Source organism: Odocoileus virginianus, chromosome 8, assembly GCF_023699985.2.
Source record: "Odocoileus virginianus isolate 20LAN1187 ecotype Illinois chromosome 8, Ovbor_1.2, whole genome shotgun sequence".
Classification (NCBI taxonomy): domain Eukaryota; kingdom Metazoa; phylum Chordata; class Mammalia; order Artiodactyla; family Cervidae; genus Odocoileus; species Odocoileus virginianus.
Genome location: NC_069681.1, coordinates 37504907 through 37532524, shown reverse-complemented (window position 1 = coordinate 37532524; position 27618 = coordinate 37504907). Strand labels below are relative to the sequence as shown.

Sequence of the window (27618 nt, the reverse complement as noted above, 5' to 3'; positions counted from 1 at the left end):
CATCTCTTTCAGAATTTTCCACAGTTTATTGTGATCCACACAGTCGAAGGCTTTGGCATAGTCAATAAAGCAGAAATAGATGTTTTTCTGGAACTCTCTTGCTTTTTCGATGATCCCGCAGATGTTGGCAATTTGATCTCTGGTTCCTCTGCCTTTTCTAAAACCAGCCTGAATATCTGGAAGTTCTCGGTTCACGTATTGCTGAAGCCTGGCTTGGCGAATTTTGAGCACTACTTTACTACCATGTGAGATGAGTGCAATTGTGCGGTAGTTTGAGCATTCTTTGGGATTGTCTTTCTTAGGGATTAGAATGAAAACTGACCTTTTTCAGTCCTGTGGCCAGTGCTGAGTTTTCCAAATTTGCTGACATATTGAGTGCAGCACTTTCACAGCATCATCTTTCAGGATTTGAAATAGCTCAACTGGAATTCTATCACATCCACTAGCTTTGTTCATAGTAATGCTTCCAAAGGCCCACTTGACTTCACACTTCAGGAAGTCTGGCTCTAGGTGAGTAACCACACCATCATGGTTATCCAGATCATTAAGATCTTTTCTGTACAGTTCTTCTGTGTATTATTGCCAGTTCTTCCTAGTCTCTTCTGCTTCTCGTAGGTCCTTATGATTTCTGTCATTTATCCTATTAATTCCAACTGGATTGAGACACACTTTACAGTGTTATACAGGTGAGGGTCATGTCATTATTCAAGGTCATTCCTGGTGGTCAGCTGGTAAAGAATCTGCCTGCATTGCAGGAGACCCTGGGTCAGTAAGATCCCCTGGAGAAGCAAATGGCAACCCAATCCAGTATTCTTTCCTGGAGAACTCCATGGACAGATAAGCCTGGCAGGTAACAGTCCATGGGGTTGCAAAGAGTCAGACATAACTGAGGGACTTTCACTTTCATATGTCATTATTCAGATTTTTGTTCTTATGGCTCCAATTTTCATTATATAATTTCACTTTCTACAGCCAATGTAGTTGCAGCTGCAACCACAAAAACAAGGCAATGGGTTCTAACAGCCAGTGCTTTTAAATCTGAAGTATGACTCTCGTTGTTCCATTACAAAGACTGTGATTCAGGGTTATTACCATGGAATAGTTAGGGATGGTGAATTCATGCTGTGGACTCCAACAGCTGCTCATCTGGTACCCACACAGCAGTGAGGACACTGTTCTTTGCTACAGAGAATCTTTCTCTCCCCAGTACACCAGACGCCTACAACCAAGAGATCCAAGTAGCCCTAAAGTTAAACCTAAACCCTAAGCTGTACAAAAAGCTTAAGAGTAAATTTGGTTCTCTCCATCCACGTACAGGACACCACGTGGAATGTTCAGAAGGTCAGCTTACTACAGCTGCATGGACCTCAAGCAATTTAAAGAAAGACAAAAAGATAAAAAAATATTCTCAACAAATACCAGTAAGTAAATAAACAAACAAACAAACCACCCAAAGTAATCTACAGATTCCGTGCAATCCCTATCAAATTACCAGTGGCATTTTTCACAGAATTAGAAAGAAACATTTATATTTTGTATGGAAACACAAAATACCATGAAAAGCCAACACAATCTTGAGAAAACAAAGTAGAAAATTGAAGCTGGGTAGAATCAGGCTCCTTGTCTTCAGACTATACTACAAAGCTACAGTAATTGAAACAATATGCTACTGGCACCAAAACCAGAAATACAGATCAATAGAACAGGATAGAAAGTCCAGAGATAAACCCACGCACTTGTGTCACCTATGACAAAGGAGGCAAGAACATATAGTGGAGAAAAGACAGTCTCTTCAATAAGTGGTGCTGGGAAGATAGGACAGCTATGGGTAAAAGAATAAAATTAGAACACTCCCTAACACCATACACAAAAAGAAACTCAAAATGGATTATAGACATATATGTAACACCAGACAATATATAACTCTTAGATGAAAACACAGGGAGGATTCTCTCTGACAGAAATTGCAGCAAGATCTTTTTTGATCAACCTCCTAGAGTAATGAAAATAAAAGATAAACTAATGGGACTTAATTAAGCTTAAAAGATTTTGTACAGCAAAGAACACCATAAACAATACTGAAAAGACAACCTGCAGAATGGGGAAAAATATTTGCAAACAAAGTGATTGACAAGGGATTACTCTCTGAAATACACAAACAGTTCATGCAATTCAATATAAAAAAATCTCAATCAAAAATTGGGCAGAAGACTAAAACAGACACTCTCCAACGAAGACATACAGATGGCCAAAAAGCACATGAAAAGATGGTCAACATCTCTCACCTCACACTGGTCAGTATGACCATCATCAACCAGTCTACAAACAATAGATGCTTGAGAGAATGTGAAGGAAAGGGAATTCTCCTACACTGTTGCTGGGAATGTAAACTGGTACAATCACTATGGAGAACGATATGGAAGTTCCTTTAAAACTAAAACCAGAGCTACGATGTGATCCAGCAATCCCATTCCTGGGCATTTATCCAGAGAAAACCGTAATTCCTACATGCACCCTAATGCTCACTGCAGCTCTATTCACAATACCCAGGACATGCTGCTGCTGCGGCTAAGTCGCTTCAGTCGTGTCCGACTCTGTGCGACCCCATAGACGGCAGCCCACCAGGCTCCACAGTCCCTGGGATTCTCCAGGCAAGAACACTGCAGTGGGTTGCCATTCCTTCTCCAATGCATGAGAGTGAAAAGTGAAAGTAAAGTCGCTCAGTCGTGTCCTACTCTTTGCAATTCCACGGAATGCAGCCTACCAGGCTCCTGCCTCCATGGGATTTTCCAGGCAAGAGTGCTGGAGTGGGTTGCCACTGCCTTCTCTGAGCCAGGACATGGAAGCAACCTAAATATCCATCAACAGAGCAATGGGTAAGGAAGATGTGTGGTATCATATATACAATGGATTATTACCCAGCCATAACAAAGGGCAAAATAACACTATTTGCAGCAACATGGATAGACCTAGAGATTTTTCATACTAAGTGAACTATGTCAGACAGAGAAACATAGAATATGATACTGCTTATACATGAATTCTAACAAAAGGCAACAAATGAACTTATCTACAAAATTGGTGCACTGGGAAGACCCAGAGGAATCGGGTGGAGAGGGAGGTGGGGGGGGGGGGGGTCAGGATGGGGAATACTTGTAAATCCATGGCTGATTCATGTCAATGTATGACAAAAACCACTACAATATTGTAAAGTAATTAGCCTCCAACTAATAAAAATAAATGAAAAAAAAAGAAAAAAAAACAAACATAAATAGAGTCACAGATGTAGAAAATATACTTATGCTTACCAGGGGATAAGGGAAGGGAGGGATAAATTGAAATACTGGGATTGACACATACATACTACTATATATAAAATATTAAAATAGATAACTAATAAGAAACAAATGTAAAGTACAGGGAACGCTGTAATGACCTATATAGGAAAAGAATCAAAAAAGGAGTGTATATATGTATACATATTTCAGATTCATTTTGCTATACACCATAAACTAAGACAACTGTGTAAACCAATTAAACTTGAATAAACCAATAAAAAGAATGCTCTGAGTCAGCCAAAGCAGGGGCCCAAGACACCACAGATCTGCTGGAGGCATTTTCATATCTGGTCTTTTCTCTTAAAGATTCTGAAAGTACAAAACAGAAATTCTTTTCTAAAGGAAAATTTATTTGAAATATTAATTAAAATGTAAATTACTAAAAAACAAGATACATGCACCCCAATGTCCATGGGATATGGGAAAAGAATCTTTTATAAAGTGGATATACATATAACAGATTCACTTGGCTGTACACCTGAAGCTAACACAACATCATAAATCAACCATACACCAATCAAAATTGTTTTAAAGAGGTTTCAACAAGGACCTACTGTAAATAAATAAGTAATAGAAAAAAAGATGAAAGTTCTCATCACAACACAAATGAGTTCACAAGGACTGGTGGAGTCACATGCAGAAAACACTTTAATTCATTAGAACCAAGCAGTATATATTAGACAAGATGGCAAGAGTTTAATAACTACAAAGCTATAAACTGTAAATATACTACAAATATTCATATATTTACTTACTTTCTACCAGAATCAGGGCCCCAAAGGCAACAACAGTGACAAAGATGGCACAGATGACATCTAGATACACAGCGAGCCATCGGGATGTCGTCAAAAGCAGGAACCAAGCCTCTGCATTTGTGAACCGTAATAAGCATAATATATAAACAGAAAAACCATGTTAGCTGCTTCTAATGAGGGAGATTCCTCAGTTAAGGTACAGAAGATTTTACACAAGGTAGGACAGCAAAGTCACACATTCAAGGAAACTGAAGATTCCAGAAAACTAGGCTCTAACCCAAGACAATGTATGGGACACACAGGAATCAGTCCAGGAAGCATGCATTGAAAACATCAATCCACAGGTTATCAACAGAAATACGATCACAAGAAAGAGGATGGAAAATCGTCTCATTGGTGCATTTTCTGCAGTGCTGGGCCTCAGTGTGAAGATCATCCTCTCTCACATATCAACTGTTCCCAGCTCTCAGACAGCAGACAGCAGAGCTCACACTGTTTCCAGCACCTTCAGCACTTACCACAGGGCCCTGCAGTGTTTATTCTTAGGAGCCAGTGTCTATATGACCATCAGCTAACAGGATCTGCATGTGGTTTTCAAAATGCCATTTTATCTTCAAAATGCAGTAACAGATCACCAGCCCAGGTTGGGTGCATGAGACAAGTGCTCGGGCCTGGTGCACTGGGAAGACCCAGAGGGATCGGGTGGAGAGGGAGGTGGGAGGGGGGACCGGGATGGGGAATACATGTAAATCCATGGCTAATTCATTTCAATGTATGACAAAAACCACTGCAATGATGTAAAGTAATTAGCCTCCAACTAATAAAAATAAATGGAAAAAAAAATGCAGTAACAATTGAAAAGTTTGACCAGGATTTTATAGACTTAGGGGAAATTCTGAATTTTCTACCTAGGAAAAACACAACTTCACTGATACAAAGTATAATCAAGTGGGTGGCAACTCAGGAAATTCGTTTTGTCAATCACATCTGCTACCCTCCATGCTGTGAAAAGAATTGACAAACCACAGCCTGGGGAACAAGAACAGTGACCACCTGGTTCTGAAAAGAGAATTTTATTGGAAAACAGACATTCGCTGACGTATTATCTGCTTGTCTTTGTGCTACAACAGCCAAAGTGAGTAGTTGCAACAGACACAGTATAGCACACAAAACCTACAATATTTTCTATTCGAATCTTTGCAAAAAAGAAAATTTTACTAAGCCCTGCCCTAAAGACACAGAGGTCCACAGGGCACAGTGATGGAAGGACAATGCAAGCCAGTCTGGGGAGAAAAGCAGGGAGTGACGGGGAAGAAGGGAGCACAGGGGATGCTGAGAGGAAGGGTGGGGGAGGCAGGTGTGCAGAGGGGGACATGGGGGTGACAGAGAGAGAGGTGCTGACCTACTAGACCACCTGAGATGGAGGTCAGGCCTCAGAAGGCAGCACATCCCATCTGAAATCATTTCCAGAAACTTACAGACCTGAGTGCAAATCCTGATATGCATCGAACAGCTCCTGAAACCTCTGTTCAGCTTTGTACGCCCGGATGGTCCAGAGTCCCCGCAGAGAAGATGCTAAGTGGGAAAACACTGGGCTCCGTGCTGGGGAAGCAGAGACAGACACACAACAGGGTCAGGGAGGCTGGAGGCAAGGAAACCCACTGACTCCTGGACTCTGTGGTCACACGTCCCACCAATAGGAATCCTCCATGTGACCCTCACTCCTGCTCACATCAGGTTTCACTTTAATCACCTGGGAATGAAAGATTCTCTGTGAAACTATGTTTGACCAAATTCATTCACAGCTAGATTTAGATAAAGAAATTCTTTCCAGGTCTTTAATCAAGGTCCTCTCAAACATACCTCCCTCCAAATTCTTCTGGCATCTCCCCAGGTGGAAATTGTTCACAATTTTTTAAAAAATTATTGAAGTATAGTTGATTTACAATAATGTGTTAGTTTTAGGTATATAGTATAGTCATTCAGTTATTTTTATTATATTTCATTACAGGTTATTATGAGATGCTGAATTAAATTTCCTGTGCTTTACAGTAAATCCTTGTTGCATACCTGTTTGACAAATAATAGTGTGTCCATTAATCCCATATTTCTAATTTGTTCCTCCCTCTCTCCCAATCCCCTTTGGCAACTAAGTTTGTTTTCTATGTCTCTGAGTCTATTTCTATTTTGTGTACAGATTCATTTGTATTATTTTTAGATTCCATGTATAAGTGATACCATATTTGTATTTCTCTGACTTTTTAAAATAATATTCTCTAAATCCATCCATGTTGCTTCAAATGGTGATATTTCATTCTTTCTCACTGTTCACTAATTTTTGAATCAGTAGCATTCTAAAATTTAATTCTCATCAGGGTCCTCACCACACTGAATTTTAATGAGCTCCCTGTGTGTTGTCTCCTCCTTAGATGAGTAGCCTAAGGGCTGGGATAGAGTCAGTGCACCCCCACCCTGGACCAGAGCCAGACCCAGGACAGGGGGAGACGAGTAAGGGAGCAGACAGTCAGGCGTCTCCCCATCCGGGGACTCTCCCCGCACCTGTGCCAGGAGTCTCTGTGCGGGTCACGGAGCACCCGGTACTGCACCGCCCTTGTGCCCACAGGACCCGGCAGATGAGGAGTCTTTGAACAGTCTTGACTTCCGCTCCAGGAACCTGATGGATGCTTTCATAACTGCCCTGCTAGATCTCTGAACCATGACATTATCTAACACTTTCCCTTTGTCCTTTGTTCATGCAAAGAGCTGAAAGTGACTCGGTGGTGCCTTTGTTCATCCAGTTTAGTACCTGTGTTCTCATTCCAGCATCCACACTGCTCTCTCTTTACTGTACTGACTAACTTTTTAGCTTCCTATAACATTGTGCTTATAAGAGCAAAATAAACTCAGATGGAGCTCATGTTCCAAATAATAAAGGCAAGGGACTGTGTTTAGGCCTTTTCTGCAGCCCAGCAGGTGTCCCAACCCAACCCCAGAACTTGGTCTGGAAGTAGGGTGCTCACAGGGATGATTCAGGGGTATTTCAGGGCCCATCACCCTGTCAGAAGGATGGCGAGAGTCCAGCTCCAGAGAGCACAGAAAACTCTCTAGAACCAGGCTCTCATTTCCTGAGCAAATGAGGTGTCATCAACACTATCCATCACAGACAAGGCTTCTGAGGAGGAAGCAGACATGGCTGTTCCTCCAGGGAGAGTCTGGAATGAACTCTTCAGTGTGGCCTCCCTCACCTGCTTCCCTGTCAGGAGATCAAAGTGCAGCTGATTCTCTCCAGCAGGGATGGAGGTCAGGATCGACTTTAGAAACCAGGTGTCATCTCAGCCTTGAATACCAGGGAACCAAACACCCATCACCTACCTCACCTCATGCCCAAGAGTTACAGGCTGGAGGAATCTGGGCCTGTAAAAATCTATCCTGCTTCCCTCAAACTCCATTTAGGGCTGAGCAGGATGCCAGGATGAGTGAACTGGAGGGTCTGCATAGAAAATCAGCTAGTACGGGGGGTGAGGGGATATCAAGGCTCTGGTGCTGTGTTGTCCAAAGTAACACTTTTCCCCCAAGCACTGAGCTCACCATACTGAAGCAGACTATGTCACAGTCATGGTGTCAGTTCACAGTCACAGACACACATAACCCTACAGTTCACAGGACTGATGTCTGTGGTTCCCACAGCCCTGAGGACACTTGGGGACACACCCCACCAGGACTGCAGATCTTCCTGGGCAGGACAACCCCAAGCTGACAGCCCTGCTGCAGATGATATTCAAGCTAAGTGAGATCTGCTAGTCGTGAGTAAGTTCTTGATTGCCTCATGTTCAAAGTTCCAGTGCCTTTGGTCATGACCAGCAAGTACTCCACAAGCATCAGTTCAAGAAATCCTCATGAGAACACCAGAGTCTGAGGGATTAAGAGCACTGACTGTCCAAGATTAACTATATTAATCCACCAAAGTGACAGACCTGGGTGTGAGACATATTTCTTAATCCCAAGGTTGTACTTTTAATCACAATAGCAGTGTCTCAGAGGGAGAATTATCAGGGTTAAGGATGCTTGTGTGTGACGATGTGCATTTTTCTCCATACTGTTATTTATGTTCAGAAAACCCTCAGGTACCATCCAACAACCTTCACCACTACTGCACATCTTATTGAACAAAGTTCCTGGGAATCTAGTATGAGAACTCCTTAAAACAGCAGGCTTGAAGATCCATGGTACTAATACACCTGACACACATCCTAACCCTCCCCTAGAAATGCTTGTAGCAGACCTTGCTAGTTGATCCCAGCACCTTTCAGACAGAATTTGGATACAACTTCATCATTCAGGCACTGCCAAAGGCAAAAAACTGGTTAGGGAAATGCAACCAAATGCCACCCTGGTTTTATGTACATTATGTCCATTGCTATGCTCACCTTTGCAAAAATGTGCCCCTCAAAACCCTATTATAATTAGCTGCCAAATGTCATTAAGATGAAAATGTCAACCTAAGATTCCAGAGGCAGTTAGGAGTAGGATCTGAAACTAAACCTCAGGACATCAGTGGTCCTTCAGAGCACAGGGATGAAGCAGGCTTATGTCTTCTGGCCACAGCAGTCAGGTGTCCTTTTGGCTGGTGGCTCCAGCAGGGACCTGAAGATATACTCTCCCTCACTCAGTCGCTCAGTTGTGTCTGACTCTTTCTGACCTCATGGACTGTAGCCCAGCAAGCTCTTCTGTCTATGGAATTATCCAGGCAAGAATACTGGACTAGGTTGCCATTTCCTCTTCCAGGAAATCTTCCCAACCTAGGGACTGAACCCATTTCTCCTGCATCTCCTGCATTGGCAGGCAGATCCTTTTATCACTGAGCCACCTGGGAAACCCTAAAACATACTTTCCATTACTATTTAGAGAAAACAGTGGTGTTATCATTTAAGGCACAGACCCACCACCTAGAGAGAACATAAACAGTTCTAATCAACTGGCCACCACATTTGGTTACCTGGGGTGTATAGGAAGGGATATCTGGATTGAATTTAGTGTCTAACTTATTGCAAAGTACTAGGATGCAGGAAAATCCACATATTCCACAGAGATGATGCCAAAGTTCTCAGACTCTCCAGCTCAAATATTGAGAAAATCCTGTACTCCTTCTTGAAAAAAGCCTCAAGAGGTGCCCTTCTCTCCACTTCCGAATGGATGTGAAATGGCCCTTCCTCAGGCAAAAATCTCTGTTAAGTGTTCCTTCTGGAATAACTCCTCGTTGAATGTACCAGAGAGCTGCTTTTCAGTAAGACTCGAATGACCCAATTTCATGGGCAGGCTCAAACCATAAAATGTCTGAAGCCTTGTCTTCACAGAAGACTGGATGGAGCTCATCATTCCTCTTCTGCCTCCCCAGGTCCTTCCATCAACCAAGTCACATCAGCAGAACGTCACACACACCTGGACTCTATTGCTCCCCATACATCCAAAAACATCACAAAACTGGACCTTACAAAAGTTAGCTGGTTCTCTTGATGACTGAACATTTTTTTCTACATCTTTTATGAAACAGATGATCACTATCCTTTTTGCAACTAATCAGAAAATATTTCTTTAAGAGTGAAACTTAGTTACTCAGTCGTGTCCAACTCTTTGTGACCCAATGGACTGTAGTCCACCAGGATCCTCTCTCCATGAAATTCCCCAGGCAAGAATACTGGAGTGGGTTGCCATCTCCTTCTCCAGGGTAACTTCCCAACCCAGGGTTCAAACCAAGGTCTCCTGCATTTCAGGAAGATTTGGAAGTCAACAGGGAAGCATCTTACATGTTTATTATAAAAACAAAACATGCAACTGCCACAGTGAAAAAATTCATTTGACTGGATAACTGAGATTTTTTTTCCCCACTTGATAGATACAAAGAAACATGACGCTCAACATTCTTCTCTTCTTGGCTTGGTTTCTAGAAGATTAAGTTGGTATTGGTATTAATTTGCAATAATTATTTATGGTTGAGGTCTCTGATATGAACATATTCCCACCTTACTTTTTGGCTACAGTTTTTATAACTTTTAAAAATATCTAATAATTCTACTTTTATTAGTTTTAATATTGATGAAATATGTGCATTAATAATAAGATAAATTCAATTATTTCATCATCTGTGATTACCTGCACAACAGAATGATTAGTCATAAAATGTGATCCCCACTATTATTATTATTTTTTGGATGCACCTTGCAGGTTCTTAGTTCCCTGACCAGGGATTAAAGCAGAAGCACAGAGTCTTAACCATAGGACCACAGGAAAGTCCCTATTCCCATTATTCTAAAACTAGGAAGCTGAATGGAGTAATAAACTAAATGTATACTGAACAGATCCCCCTCTCGTGTCCTCCTAAGGAATTATTTTCAGCATCATTTATATGAATAGCTTTAAGAAAGGGGGAGCCACAGTGTGGTATCACCCCAAATACTAGTAATGATAAAGAGCAAACCTGCAAATAACAGGGCTTATCTTTTAGATAGGGCTTCCCTGGTGGATCAGACGGTAAAGAATCCACCTGCAATGAAAGGGAACTGGCTTCAATCCCTGGGCCTGGGAAGATCCTCTGGAGAAGAGAATGGCTACCCACTCCAATATTTTTGCCTGGAGAATTCCATGGACAGAGGAGCCTGGTGGGCTACTGTCCATGGGGTCGCAAGAAGTCAGACACAACTGAGTGACTAACATATATCTTTTCAATACATTTAACAACTGCAACTTACTTGAACATGTGAAAAAAAGTACTTTTCAAATACATCATTTCCGACATATATTTCATGAGGTCTCCTTTACTTTTCTAATCTTTTCCTTTCCTTGTCATTTCTGGTAACTTCAGGAGGAGAAAAATTATCTATTTCCCTTCTATATTAGTTCCAACATGATAAAATGTCTTTAAGAAAAGTATTTACAGAGTGGATACTCTGTGTTAGGAAATATGTCATGAACAAGACAGAAATGGTCCCTGTCCTCATGGTGCTCACAGCCATCCCCCTTGTGCTAAAATGCAAAGCTGCAGCTGACCTGCCACCAGCTCTATTTACCTTAAGAACCACGCCAACTCACAGTGGCCATAACATTCAATTATCTAACGTCGACTTGTGAGAAATTCCGGAAGACTGAGTCTGCAGAATTTCAGGGGTCTTGTTAATTATGGCATAAATGGAAGCCAGCCTGCACTGCCATCCCAACCTGAGAGCCCTGGTACTCACTTGTACATTCCAGGCGTTTCACATCTCGTGACGTCCTTAAGAAATACCACTGGAGAACAAAGAAAATGATGCCAAGCAGAATCACAGGTATAGCAATCCAAGGAATCGCAGCCACCATCACGCCCACCACACCAATCACAAGAAGAAATGTCTGAAATAGCAAAAATAGATGTAGAGGCCTCCTTATGAAGGGTACTTGTCAAAGATAAACTGTAGGTGCACTGGGAAGACCCAGAGGGATGGGGTGGAGAGGGAGGTGGGATGTAATGATTTGTTCTATTAGGATTAAACTCCTTTCCTCAAAAAGACTTGTTGAGACAGCAGGGAATGCTTTCCCTTTCAAATAAAGAAAATTATGGGTGGTCCTCATGATGCTTAGTGCATATGCCGAACAGGATGGTAAGAATTGTCTAAGTATCAGCTCTTGTGATGCAGTCAGTAGCCCTTTGAGGCAGGCATTACTACTTTTAACAGATGAGAATATTTGAGGCTCAGAGAGTAGGAGCTGAATCCTAAACTATCAGGAGTCAGCAGGTGTTACTAGAGAGATGAGTGAGCAGGTATCACAGGTGAGGAATCCAGATGCCTCAGCTATACATGGAGGAATAAGGAAGTGGTTAAATACAACTTCTGTGTCCAGAAAAGTAGGACAAAATTTAAATGTTGACCTTTGGAAGTAGGAATTTCTCTTTCTAGATTTTCTATCCATAGTTAATACTTACTGAGTGTTGACTGTCTACAGAGCTATACCTTCAAACCTTCACATGTATTAACTCATTAATCCTCACCATAGCTCTATCTAGTAACAGCATTGTCTCATTTTACAGATGGAGAGAGTGAGGCACAGGGAGAGGAAAAACAACTTGATGGACACTGCAAAGCCTAAGTCACGAAACTGGGAAGTCCACGTCATGAGTCTTTATGCCATATTTAAGCTTGCCCCCAATACACAGCCATCTTTCTATCATTATAGTAAGTATTTTAAATGCCTATTCCAAAGGTTAATGATTATAACAACAGCAGATTCTAGTTACCAAGTGTTTACTGTATGCAAGACAATAGGCTAAGAGTTCCATGAGTATTTTCTTAATCATCACATTATCCCATGAGATTATTCTACCTTGGTTATTCTTCCTTGGTCAAAAAAAAAGAGAGCAGGTAGAAGAGAAAACAAAATCATTTGTTTTTGCTGCTTTAAGCATCTATCTTTATCAGGAAAAGTATGATACCCTTACTTTTTAAGAATGCAATCAACATTTAGTGTCTGCCTGCTATGACAGTGGGGTGTGGTGGTGGGGATGTGCAGGTTCAGTCTGGGCCAAGGCCTCCAAAGTTTATGATCTCAGGTAGATAAAAATTCATGGTAATCTTCACAAGGCAGAGTGCTGGGGAAGCAGAGAAGAATTCAGGAACATTTTCAGACAATTCTAAGAAGAGACTTATGGCTGAATTTTACAGGCTGGTTTAACAAATAGAAAGAGTGGCAAGGAAAAACTTGCAGGCAGCACCTACAATTGATGGAAATTTTGACCAAAAAGGAGCTGAGATGAGAAGTTAAGATGCCTGTCTGAGTTAGCACTGGTTGTTCTGTGCTCTCTCAGCACCAGCACCTGCATCCCGTGCTCGCCACAACAGGGCCTCCCCACCTTGTCACCCAGGGCAGCTGGCCCAGGTGCACCTCTGAGGGATGGGTTAGGGGGGGTCATGCCTGTATCACAGGGACTTGGATTATCATTTCACAGCTCTTCATGATCAGTTTTCTCAGAGGATCTTCACAACCATCTTGTGAAGGAGAAAAGTAATAACTTCATATTCATTTACAGATACGGCATAAAGATGAGAGGGTAAGTGGTTGTCCTAAGTTTTCCCAGGACTGCAGGTCAAGGAGAAGGGCAGGAGCGGTTTATACTCAGGAAATCCTAGAGTCTTGGCCGCAAGCAGGAGGAGCCTGGAAGGAGGAGGAAACATCCAGAACTGTGACTCAGTGTTCAGGAGCACTTGGGAACCAAACTGTATTATCTGAATGGAGACCCATGTGCTTTTCCTGCTTTCCCCACATCTGCTGTGGTATCAAAATAAAACCCAGAGTGAAGAAGAAGGGATTCTGAAGCAATACTTCCCAGTCATTAGTGGAAAAAAATAGGCCTGACAGACCTCTCTCCTATTAGACCTACAGATGAATAACTGGTTACAGCCACTGCATTAAATATGCATTCTATCTGCTACAACTTTCATGTTCATGGGAAGGGGTTCTGCCAGCATCTTCTAAGTCTGGTCTTAAGTCACCTGGCTTGCCATTGTTGGTTGTCATAAAAATCTGCTAAAATGTCAATAAAACATTCAAATTACAATTTTTTAGCAGACTCATTGGCTTAAAGCTCAACATTCAGAAAACTAAGATCATGGCATCTGGTCCCATCACTTCATGGCAAGTAGATGGGGAAACAGTGGAAACAGTGGCTGACTTTATTTTAATGGGCTCCAAAATCATTGCAGATGGTGATTGCAGCCATGAATTTAAAAGACGTCTACTCCTTGGAGGAAAATTATCACCAACCTAGACAGCATATTAAAAAGCAGAGACATTACTTTGTCAGCAAAGGTCCATCTAGTCAAGGCTATGGTTTTTCCAGTAGTCATGCATGGATGTGAGAGTTGGACGGTGAAGAAAGCTGAGTGCCAAAAATTGATGCTTTTGAACTGTGGTGTTGGAGAAGACTCTTGAGAGTCCCTTGGACTGCAAGGAGATCCAACCAGTCCAAGCTAAAGGAAATCAGTCCTGGGTGTTCACTGGAGGGACTGATGTTGAAGCTGAAACTCCAATACTGTGGCCAGCTGATGAGAAGAGCTGACTCATTTGAAAAGGCCCTGATGCTGGGAAAGATTGAGGGCAGGAGAAGAAAGGGACAACAGAGGAAGAGATGGTTGGATGGCATCACTGACTCAATGGACATGAGTTTGAGAAAACTCCAGGAGTTGGTGATGAACATGGAGGCCTGGCGTGCTACAGTTCACGGGGTCGCAAACAGCTGGACATAACTGAGCGGACTCATATCATTTGATGGATAACATTAATCAGTTTCAATAATTTGGCTCTCCCCAGGTGAGGGCCTTTTAAGACTAACCCAGCCTGGAAGATAACCTGGGAAGCAGAGGTTAAATCAAACTAAAGGACTCCACAGAAGCTGAGCCAATGCTTTTTCCTTAGGTATGCATTCAGTTCAGTTCAGTTCAGTCATTCAGTTGTGTCTGACTTTTTGTGACTCCATGGACTGCAGCACCTCAGGGCTCCCTGTTCATCACCACCTCCCAGAATTTACTCAAACTCATGTCCGTCGCGTCAGGGATGCCATCCAACCATCTCATCCTCTGTTGTCCCCTTCTCCTCCCACCTTCGATCTTTCTCAATATCAGGGTCTGTTCAAATGAGTCAGTTCTTTGTATCATGTGGCCAAAGTATTGGAGCTTCAGCACCAGTCCTTCCAGCCAATATTCAGGACTGATTTCTTTAGGATGGACTGGTTGGATCTCCTTGCAGTCCAAGAGACTCTCACAAGTCTTCTCCAACACCACAGTTCAAAACATCAATTCTTTGGGGCTCAACTTTCTTTATAGTCCAACTCTCACATCCATACACGACTACTGGAAAAACTATAGCTTTGACTAGACAGACCTTTGTCCGCACAGTAATTGTTTTTTAATGTGCTGTCTAGGTTGTTCATAACTTTTCTTCCAAGGAGCAAGTGTCTTTTAATTTCATGGGTGCAGTCACCTTATGCAGTGATTTTGGAGCCCCAAAATTAAAGTCTGTCACTGTTTCCACTGTTTCCCCATCTATTTGCCATGAAGTGATGGGACCAGATGCTGTGATCTTTGTTTTCTGAATGTTGAGTTTTAAGCCAAATATTTCACTCTCCTCTTTCACTTTCATCAAGAGACTTTTTAGTTCTTCTTTGCTTTCTGCCATAAAGGTGGTGTCATATGTGTACCTGAGGTTACTCATATTTCTATGGGCAATCCAGATTCCAAATTGTGCTTCATTCAGTCCAGCATTTCTCATGATGTATTCTGTATATAAGTTAAATAATCAGGGAGACAATATACAGCCTTGATATACTCCTTTCCCAAATGAACCAGTCTATTGTTCCATGTCCAGTTCTAACTGTTGCTTCTTGAACTGCATACCAATTTCTCAGGAGGCAGGTCAGTTCAGTTCAGTTCAGTCACTTAGTCATGTCTGACTCTTTGTGACCCCAAGAACCACAGCATGCCAGGCCTCCCTGTCCATCACCAATTCCTGGAGTCGACCCAAACCCATGTTCATTGTGTCAGTGATACCATCCAACCATCTCATCCTCTGTCATCCCCTTCTCCTCCTGCCCTCAATCTTTCCCAGCATCAGGGTCTTTTCAAACGAGTCAGCTTTCCGCATCATGTGGCCAAAGTATTGGAGTTTCAGCTTCAACATCAATCCCTCCAATGAACACCCAAAACTGATCTCCTTTAGGATGGACTCGTTGGGTCTCCTTGCAGTCCAAGGGACTCTCAAGAGTCTTATCCAACACCACAGTTCAAAAGCATCAATTCTTCAGTGCTCAGCTTTCTTTATAGCCCAACTCTCACATCCATACATGACTACTGGAAAAACCATAGCCTTGACTAGATGGACCTTTGTTGGCAAAGTAATGTCTCTGCTTTTTAATATGCTGTCTGGGTTGGTCATAACTTTCCTTCCAAGGAGCAAGCGTCTTTTAATTTCATGGCTGCAATCACCATCCGCAGTGATTTTGGAACCCATAAAAATAAAGTCAGCCACTGTTTCCACTGTTTCCCCATCTACTTGCCATGAAGTGATGGGACCAGATGCCATGATCTTAGTTTTCTGAATGTTGAGCTTTAAGCCAACTTTTTCACTCTCCTCTTTCAGGTGGTATGGTGTTCTCATCTCTTTAAGAAGAAAACCCATTATTAATGCTCTCAGAGCTCCAGAGTTAGGTTATATAGCTCAGATTTCATGCCACTAAATTCTGAAATAACTTAAAGAGGTTGTCTCTGACATCTACTTGTAGGTAATACTATAGCCACCCTCATTGTCGATTGAATATTATATATATATATACACATATATATATACACATACATATATATATATAATATTACAGTTATATGAATATACATTTGTGAATCTTTTATTGCCAGCTATCTCAAACTCTTTATAGAAGTTGGCAGAAGATGAAAATAGTATATAAGCAAAAAGTCATTTGAAGAAGGAAACAAAAGATTCTGGTGTACAATACACATCCCTTCTTTGAAGCAAACCTCATTTCTTTCTTCTACATTCCCAGGAATTCCAAAAAAGCCCAGTTAAACCTACACACATAATTCCCCCCATCTATTTGGATTTCAGGCCCATATGATGGCCCATATCACCATGGCCAGTGTTTCTACACCTCTGTCACACTGGCACAGAGACAATAATGGATATATAGAAAGAAACATATTGTCCCCAAAGCAAGTGACTCAAGTCCTGATGCCCCCCAAATAAAGAGAATCATTATTTTTATATATTTCCCATTTGGAGCACACCATTTGGGAAATTCTATCCAAAGTCTATGAATCCACATGAACAAATAAAAAAAAAATCTTAGCTGAAATCTTTCACTTTAGAGAAAATGGTGATTTTTTACAATTCAGAAAAATTCTTTAGTTTGCAGAGAATGACAGCCTACACCTAGAGAGGATATTCCACCTGACCAGTATTGTGCTGAGACAGGGTTTAGGACAAATCTTCCTGCATATTATCAGGGAGGTTAAGACTCTACACCCACTCTCAATCTTAGTAAAAACTGGGATATACCAACAACATGAAAAGATGGCAATGGGAATTTAATGAGGTCACACACATAAAGTGTTAATCAGTTCATGCATAACAAATAGAAACTCTAACTCCATCATTACTACCATCAGTGTGCTCTGGGTGCCAGCAGCCAGGGGAAGAGGGGTGAGGTGTTCATAGATTGATGAACCCAAAGAATCTTAAGACTCTCATGAAGTTGAGCCCTAACAGGCCTCTCATTCTAACCACTAGAACAGTTTAGTACTATCCAAGGATGTATCAGAGCAGGTGCAATTTTTTCCTAGATGTGGTGATGAGGTCACATGTACCAAAGTGACTGTGGCTTTTCTTTGGTCACAGTGAAAATCACATCTGAGGTCTAATTTGTTTGAAGATGCGCTTTTAAAATAATATGACCAATAAACGTCACGCCTACTACAGTTTTTGTCCTCTCTGAATTATCTTCCCAACTCTAAGCCTTCCAAAGACTGACAAATTTTGGGACATTGCAGTAAGTAACATTTTTTGAGATTTTTATTTTCTCCTTTAATATATATTTTAAAGAGATGTTTCCTTTCTTATTCTGTATCATTTTTCTCTTTCAAGTTTTCCTTTTTCTTAGTGAAGACTTGCTGTTTTGAAACTCCTAAGCATTTATGGGAGACTAAGGGGAAAAGTGCTGGACCTCTGAATCAACAAAACCAAACAAGATTATTCAATATAGACTAAAGAGAAGGTCAATTTGACATTTATTATTTTATGCACCATGAACTGATACACTGATACCAGTGGACATACAAAATCTGTATTTTGTAAACTCATGAATCTCAGGAAATTGAACTGTGTCCACTCCAGGTCGGCATTCTTGGTGGAAGCAAGTAGCCTGGTTAGGTTGTCCGGATGACTAAGGCAGAGGTTAGGTTCCCACCACCTATGGAAGGAAGTCCCATGAGCACCTTTCATCCTCCAAAAGGATGATGTGTTGTGAGCAGCTGTTTATGACAAGCCACACTGGTTTCTAAATGATTTATAAGTGAAATATATAAAAATATATTTAAAAAGCAGCAAAGAAAAGAAAATAATGCTTGTGAAAATGTTAATGGTTTTGTTTAAAAGCCTGTCCAACCAAAAAACTTGAAAAATAAGACTTCGCTTTATTGCTAGAGGCTATGAAAGTTTTCTCATAACACAGAAATCCACAATTCTCTAGATCTAGCCAAGAAGCAAAGAAGTAATGGTTATACCATGCTTCCAAATATCAATAATGGATGACACTTCATAAGACTTGTCATGAGGCCCAATCTCAAGTATTTCACAGGCTTTATATAATCTCATTCTCACATCAATATGAGGAGGGATTATCCTCTCCATTTGCAAAGTAGGAGACTGATACTCAGAGAGGCTTATTGATTTGCCCAAATTCAAACAATTCAGTCATTATGACCCCAAGTCTTTTCTTTGAACTTCTGCCTGATACTGTACCACATATAGATACTGTATCACACATCATATATTTCCCTTCTATCTGCATTTTCTTACGTTGTTGGGTTTCTTGTGGTTCTATCTGGTCTCTCCCATGAGGGGACCACTTCTAGATTCCCAGCTATTTAGGGAATAACAGCCTGTTCAGTTCAGAGAGCAGAATGACCATTAGAAGATCTTAAAAGTGCTCACTGGGCTTCCTTGGTGGCTCAGTAGTAAAGAATCTGCCTGCCAATGCAGGAGATGTGAGTTTGATCATTGGATCAGGAAGATCCTCTGGAGAAGGAAATGGCAACCCACTCTAGTATTCTTGCCTGGGAAATCCCACGAACAGAGAAGCCTGGAGGACTGCAGTCCATGGGGCTGCAAAGAGATGAACACAACTAAGTGACTAAATGGCAACAGCAGCGGTTCATTCTGTTCATAGTTTTTCAGGCACTCTGTCTACCAGATCTAATCCCTTGAATCTGTTCATCACCTCTACTGTATAACCATAATGGATTTAATTTAGGTCAAACCTAAATGGCCTGGTGCTTTTCCCTACTCTCTTCATTTAAGCCTGAATTTTGCAATAAGGAATTGATGATCAGAGCCATAGTCAGCTCCAGGTCTTGTTTTTGCTGACTATATAAAGCTTCTCCATTTTCAGCTGAAAAGGACATAATCAATCTGATTTTGGTGTTGATCATTTGGTGATGTCTTTGTGTAGAATTGTCCCTTGTGTTGCTGGAAGAGGGTGTTTGCTATGACCAATGTGTTCTCTTGACAAAACTCTGTTAGCCTGTGCCCTGCTTTATTTTGTACCCCAAAAGCCAAACTTGCCTGTTACTCCAGATATCTCTTGATTTCCTACTTTTGCATTACAATTCCTTAGGATGAAAAAGACATCTTTTTTTTGGTACTAGATCTAGAATGTATTGTAGGTCTTCATAGAATCAGTCAACTTTAGCTTCTTTGGTATTAGTAGTTGGGGCATAGACTTATATTACTGTGATGGTGAATGGTTTGCCTTGGAAGAGAACTGAGATCATCCTGTCATTTATGAGTTTGCACCCAAGGACTGCATTTCAGACTCTTTTGTTAATATGAGAGCTTATCTGTTTCTTCTAAAGGATTATTACCCACAGAAATAGATACAATGGTCATCTGAATTAAATTCACCCATTCCCATCCATTTTAGTTCACTGATTCCTAAGATGCAACTATCCACTCTTGTCATCTCCTGCTTGAGCACATTCAACTTACATTGATTCATGGACCTAACATTCCAGGTCCCTATGCAATATCATTCTTTACAACATTGGACTTTACTTTTACCAACAGACACATCCACAACTGAGTGTCATTTCCACATCGGCCCAGCTGCTTCATTCTTTCTGGAGCTGTTAGCAATTGCCCTCCGCTCTTCCCCAGTAGCATGTTGGATACCTTCCAACCCGGAGGGCTCATCTTCCAGTGTCTTATCTTTTTACCTTTTCATTCTGCTCACAGGGCTCTCACAGCAAGAATACCCGAGTGGTTTGTCATTTTCTCCTCCAGTGGACCATGTTTTGTCAGAACTCTCCACTATGACCTGTCCATCTTGGGTGGCCCTGCATGGCATGGCTCATAGCTTCATTGAGTTACACAAACCCCTTCACCAGGACAAGGCTGTGATCCATGAAGGCGGAAAGGACATGAAGATTCAGTTTCCTGAGCTCAGCCAAGCTGTTGATTTCTCTTCCTGAATGAGGTGTGTGCGAGGAAGAAAGGTTTTGCAATTCAGTTTTCCTCAATAAATTAAAGCATTTTGCTGAGGGCAGCTGTGTGCAACTTCTGATGCTCAGAGAAGTCCCTTTTTTTAATTTAATAAGTGATTTTTTTGATATTGTAAAATTCATTTATTTAATTGAAGGATAATTAAAATGCCTAAATTTAACCTCCACATCTTACCTTCACTTGTCTTCACTTACCTTTTCACTTGTCTTATTTGTAGGAAGACTTCTTGGAGGTGATTATTTCAATGACAAAAGCAGTCATAATTGAGACTCCTTACTCAATGTTATTTAGGACTTTGGAAAACTGTATGAAAATTACGTTAATTTGAAATACTTAGTGCTCAACGGTTGGTTTTGAAAACAACTGATTTTTATTCTATGAGTCTAGATAAGAAAGTGTCCCTTAAAATCTTCAAGAATTACAAACCTAGAATCTCTGTAATACAAACACATTAGATGATATTTATGGGCCTGAAAAGTGTGTCTGACAATAAATTTAACGCAACATAATGCCAGTGTCATCAGACAACTTTTCTCACTTAAAAATACATATGGTGTTTTAAAAATAACTACCCATTACTTAGTGCTCAACATGCATTTAGATGTTATGCAAAGAATAATATTAAAACAACTTCATTTTGTCTTCCCACAACATTTATGAAGTTGGTATTATTTTCTCTATTTTACTGAAAGGAGACTGGCCTTGTGGGGCAGAGACAGGGAGAGAGAGCTGGGATTCAAGCTTGGAAAGGGAGACTGCAGGGCTCCCCACTGCACTTTAAAGCTGTCGACATCTAAATGATTATCAGGTGGAATCACACTACATAAATTGATTTTTTTAGTGCTGCTTTTCCTTCATCCTTTTTGAAATAGTGAACAGCTCCAATTTGCCCAACAACTATAATGTGACCAAACAGGCAACATATCTGGTATCTGTAAGACTCGGTGTACAGGATGGTGCACACACGCATGATCGCCCTCTGCTGGGATGTGGTCTCTGAGTGACGTCGTCTGAGTAGATGGAGTGCCCTGCAGTATGGACCCACTACTCAGAACCCAGGGTTTCCCTTAGCCACACTTGTCATCACTATTACAAAATATTAAATAAATTATCTGATATATCATTTAAGAGAATGAGAAGGAATTAAATGAGGAAAAGGACACGAAATAAATAATTTAGAAGCAATAAAAATGACAAAGAATCTTCCAAGGTTTATCAAATACACCAAGGATAAGCAGAATCATCAAAAATGAGTTGAAAACACTTGGCACAAACTATTTCCTTTAAAACAAAACTGAACAACCCCCTTCCAGCCCCTTCCCTTCCCTCCTCTCAGTTGGTGATGGGGAAGAAAGACTGGTTCCCACATAGGAACTCTGCTTCCAGCAGCACCTCCAGCCCCACCATCCATAGCAGCCTTTTCTTTTCATCCGGGATCAAAGGTCACCTCCTAGAAGCTCTGCCCACCTCCTGAAACAGGTTCCCTAACTCCCTCCAGCACCCATATGCAGTTTGCCTTCCAGGACTTCCTCCACAGAGCTCCCACAATTAGGATTCCAAAGGCAGCAAGGGGTGAATCTCTGGATGTCTCCCTCCCAAAGGGAGGCTGAAGGAGACCACCCATGAGGGGAGGGGTCTGGCTCACCCCTGTTCTTCAGGACCTCAACTCTAAGCACTGTTTGTTGAAGGGAAGGAGGGAGAGAGAGAAATACCACCCACCACCTCACACACACATGCAACTCATAAACTGTACACCCCAACAACCAGCAAAACCTCCTCAACCCTACATTCCAGATGGGCCTCTCTCCTGCTTCATTCAAACTCCTTCCAGGAGTAGCCAGTCTTCGCCTCAACTCCCTCCACACCTCCTGGATTTTCAACCCTTTGCACTCTGTCCTCCTCACATCTGAAACCTGATTGTCAGGTCACCAACACCTCCTGATTCCAAATAAACCAACAAGTTTTCACAGACTCACCTTCTCTTTTGCACTGAGCAGATCTGTCTTTCCTTGATTCCCCAACCTATTTCCATCTTTCTCCCTTGCTATTCACTGTGTGTCTCCTCTCCTTCCCTTCTCTCTCTGCTTTCTCTCTGATATCGAGTCCTCTTATATTGGCCCCTTAATATGCTTCCCTCTCTCTGGGCAATTTTGTCATCTTGATAGATTCAACTACTACCTGCTCAATGAAGGGTACACAGGCTCCATGCTCATCCCAGGTCTCCCCCTCAAACACCAAACTCTTACTTCCAATGACCTACAGGACACCTCCACCTTCAACTTCAAGATAATTGAACTACAAGTGGCAGAGCTGGGACTGGAAATCAGTGAGACTAGAATTTTCTCTCCTTTTTATGAGAATGTTTCCTACTGAAATCAGGTAGCATCTATCCCTGTCCCTCTATATGTCATGCAAAAATATGTGACAATCTGACTATGACCACTAACTAGCCATGTGCTAGTAAGCACAGGGCAGAAACCCAAGTTGCCCTAACTTGCCATAGCAAAGAAACAGAACCATTCACAAAGTCTTTTCAAAGCAATTCAAAATCGTTGCTAAAATGTGACACTGTTTTCAGGGAAAAATCATTTCTGGGGATAAATTATGTAGTTAAACCCAGAAGGGCACATTTATAAAATAAGTTTGCGGAAGAGAAAAAAAAAAAAATCAGACATCTTTGCAGTAAAAGTCCTCTGCCTCTGAGTCTCAGCGTAGTTTACATTGGTAACAGTTGAAGCCTTGCCCACAGTCGACATTATCTGCAGTCAGATCTCTGCTGCATTTCTGTGTGCAGCTTTTGACAATGCATTTCATTTCCAAAATTAACACTTGAGAAGAAAAAGAAAATTCCCCACAGACTATATAACTGAAAAGTAGACAGAATTAAATAACAGAACATTCTTTAGAACCTCAAGTTCACAGACAAAATAGAGGCTGGATAGAAAGTATCCCTATAGGTGTTTCTCTATCTCTGTCCCTTGTTTTAAGACACCTTAAGACAGAGCAATCAACCTGTGAAAAGAAAAACTGCCTACAAAACAAAAGACATTTTCTGAAATGACTTTGATCCTGGAATCAAATTATTGGCTTAAAGGCTTTTTATCTTTAATAACTACTCTCTATTGCCCTTGTTGGATTTCCCAGGTGGCTGAGTGGTAAAGAATCTGCCTGCCAATGCAGGAGACACAGGTTTGATTCCGGGTCAGGAAGAGCCCCTGGACAAGGTAATCGCAACCCACTCAAGTATTCTTGCCTTAGAAATCTCATGGACAGAGGAACCTGGCGGGCTATAGTCCATAGACACAAAAGGGTCAGACACAATTTAGCACCTAAACAACAACAACATTGTCCTTGTTAAAGTATTATTTTCACCACATATGGTTTTATCCAAATAAAATAGTGCAGTAAATATTTGCCCTCTGTGGTAATACAATGCATTGTGTCCTCTGTGGTAATACAATGCATTGTGTCCTCTGTTATAATACAATGCATTATGCATGTCTGACTCTTTGCAATCCCATGGATGTAGACCACCAGGCTTCTCTGTCCATGGAATTTTCCAGGCAAGAATACTGGAGTGGCTTGCCACTTCTTCAGGGGATCTTCCTGACACAAGGATTGAACTCTCATCTCTTGTGTCTCCTCCCTTGGCAAGTGAATTCTTTAACACTGAGCCACCTGGGAAGCCCAATACAGTGCATAATTTAGTGCATCTAGGCTATCTTTCCATGAGAGGTGATTTTTTTCTCTATTATGAAATGCACTCACAGTAAGGGAATCCACACCAGACACCTAGAAGGCAGAGGGAGAACCACTTACCCAGCATGTTGCTGCTTCAGACCAACCTTGACAAGACTGTGTAGCCACTCCTGCCCCAAGTGTTCCTCATGTTAGCTCAGCCTCCCAATCACAACTGTACCCTTCTCTCACAAAGATAACCTTTAATGAAAATTCTGAAAGAGTTGGGAATACCAGACCACCTGACCTGTCTCTTGAGAAACCTGTAGGCAGGCCAGGAAGCAACAGTTAGAACTGGACATGGAACAAACAGACTCGTTCCAAATAGGAAAAGGAATACATCAAGGCTGTATATTGTCACCCTGCTTATTTAATTTATATGCAGAGTACATCATAAGAAATGCTGGGCTGGAAGAAGCACAAGCTGGAATCAAGTTTGCCGGGAGAAATATCAATAACCTCAGATATGCAGATGACACCACCCTATGGCAGAAAGTGAAGAGGAACTAAAAAGCCTCTTGATGAAAGTGAAAGAGGAGAGTGAAAAAGTTGGCTTCAAGCTCAACATTCAAAAAACTAAGATCATGGCATCTGGTCCCATCACCTCATGGCAAACAGATGGGGAAACAGTGGGAACAGTGTCAGAACTTTATTTTTTTGGGCTCCAAAATCACTGCAGATGGTGACTGCAGCCATGAAATTAAAAGAGACTTACTCCTTGGAAGGAAAGTTATGACCACACTAGATAGCATATTACAAAGCAGAGACATTACTTTGCCAACAAAGGTCCATCTGGTCAAGGCTATGGTTTTTCCAGTGGTCATGTATGGATGTGAGAGTTGGACTGTGAAGAAAGCTGAGCACCAAAGAATTGATGCTTTTGAACTGTGGTGTTGGAGAAGACTCTTGAGAGTCCCTTGGACTGCAAGGAGATCCAACCAGTCCATCCTAAAGGAGATCAGTCCTGGGTGTTCATTGGAAGGACTGATGTTGAAGCTGAAACTCCAATACTTTGGCCACCTCATGCAAAGAGTTGAATCATTGGAAAAGACCCTGATGCTGGGAAGGAATGGGGGCAGGAGGAGAAGGGGATGACAGAGGATGAGATGGCTGGATGGCATCACCGACTCGATGGACATGAGTTTGGGTAAACTCCAGGAGTTAGCGATGGACAGGGATACCTGGCATGCTGCGATTCATGGGGTTGCAAAGAGTCAGACATGACTGAGTGACTGAACTGAACTGAAGATAACAGACACATCACCAGGCTGAAAGCTCACTGTCAGCCCCTGTGAGAAGGCCTTGAGAAACAGGCATTCTGCTCTTCCTTGTGAGAACTCTGACAGAACTGGTACATTACCTGGATGAAATCTTGAAATATCAGGGGCAGCAAGTCATCCATATGCCCAAGGTCTTTTAAGAAGCGATTTAAAATCCTTCCTGCAAGAACAGGATACAAGAAAATACTCATTTCCTCATATAGGAGCCATAAAAGAAACAATACATGAACAAATCAAGACAATATTTTTAAAGTCTTCTTGATGATACAGTGGATATGAATCTGCTTGCCAATGCAGGGGACATTACAAACTCCACTTTTGAAAATAAAAGATAGGAAAGAGTTCAATTTAATATACCACTAAAAGAGTAAATAATTTACAGCCCCTAAGTCTTTTGGAAAAAGCAGACCTATCTTTGCACTACTTATTTGGGCTTCTATTTTCTTGAAGGAATGGAGTCATGCTAGACAGGAGGGGGACACAAGATAAATATTAGTGTGCTGGCTGCTCTAAGGTTAGTGGCCTTCTTCAGGATTTAAACTTGATCCCAAATCCTTGAATAATAAGTATGTCAGCATTTGGAGAAGCCTACAGGTCTTGAATATAAAGAGAGCCTGGTTAACTCTGGTCATGAACACTCAGATTCTGTGAGAACAGAAATTCAGTCCCACTTAATGCTCCCAACTTTAGCTTTCACATTAATAGGCAAAGTGGAGCAACTTCACAGCCATAACAGCATGGACTCCTCCAATCCCTTCCTCACTCTGGCTTCATAATAAGATGAGATCTGTGTGGGCCTCTGCAGTTTACCATCCTGTGCTCTGCTCACTGCCTGGACTAAACACCATCTGCTGAATAAATCTACACAAAATGCTGCCCTCAACATTCTTATTTAATCCTCACAACAGCCTTGTGAAACAGGAAGGGCAGTGGTTATTCCCATTCCACAGGAGAGAAGTTCCCAGACACCATGTTGTCATCCTCACTGAGGTTCATTAGGCACTGACCCTGTGCTAAGTGCTTGATACCCCCTGCTTAATACCCACAATACCGAGATATCGGTAAGTGTGTGAACAGTATCTTCATTTTACAGGTAAGAAAATCAAGACACAGAGAAATTAAATAACTATCACAGAAATATTAACATAACTATAACTAACTACTACTATCAGTAACTAGCAACAGGACTGAACTCAGCCAATTGGTTCCAGAGTCCATACTTAAGGCCATGACAATATCCTGCCTGGAGATTTGCCTGGCCAGTAGAATCTACCTGCTTTGGCCTCAGTCACATGACTAGTTGATGACCAGGCTGAGGCTACACTTGTCCTCCCTCCAGTCACATCCCTGCTCGAGAGGTCCTTTCAATACTCACCTGTGAAAAAACAAAGCCACCTTGGGCCTCAGCACAAATGTAACCAACTGAACAGAGTGATCATGTTCACTAATGAACTAACTCTTCACAGAAACCCAGGTCAGGAGGCTGTCTTCTGAAGAAACACAGGTCAAAGGCCTCAAGGTAGAGGAAGCAACCACTGGGAAACCATCAGGGACACTGTTACTTAATACTGAAAATCCACCTGCTATGTACCACAAGACCTCTTAAATGTAACCAAAAGTCCATTATAAAACTAGAGAGTTGATTTTATTGAAGACGATGTATACATTTAACTGATCTTGTGTTTTAATCAATTTCCCATTACCACTTAGGTAAACCTCAAAATATGAGCACATGCCAGACCTTTGTGGTCCCAGAAATGAATGAGCAGTGAAAAAGGGAAACACACAGCCTGTCTCCTATAGAGATGTTCCTGGAAGAAGGTCCTCCCTAGTTAGCTTAATATTATGTAACACAAGAACATTTCAACAACTAGTCAAAAACATTTCAACACATTTGCTTCGTATGTTGGGTGCTTCATTTGTCTTACAACAAATGGATTCACAAATCATCCTGCAAAGTAAACATTCTTTTGGAATAAAGGCTTATATAATTATAATTGGAATAAATTGGAATAAATTATAAATTGGAATAAAGACTTATATGCTCCTATTCAGATTTTCTCTGGTAGGAAAAAATATTAGTGAAGTTTTTCATAGAAAATGAATCAACATGCATCTCTTCCATTTTCAAATATCAAATGTAATCAGGAACTAAATGCGTTAACAAGACATATTCACTGAGAAACCTGGTGTCTGACT

At 41.4% G+C, this 27618-nt stretch overlaps 1 protein-coding gene across 1 annotated transcript in view; it reads right to left on the bottom strand.

Moving 5' to 3' along the window:
• Nucleotides 1-27618, bottom strand: part of LOC110142410 (ATP-binding cassette sub-family C member 4-like) — a 176119-nt gene that overhangs the window by 55707 nt on the left and 92794 nt on the right. Inside the window, 4 exon segments of the mRNA XM_070471513.1 lie at nt 4094-4204; nt 5576-5695; nt 11326-11476; nt 25500-25579. Coding sequence (XP_070327614.1) covers nt 4094-4204; nt 5576-5695; nt 11326-11476; nt 25500-25579 — 462 coding nt within the window.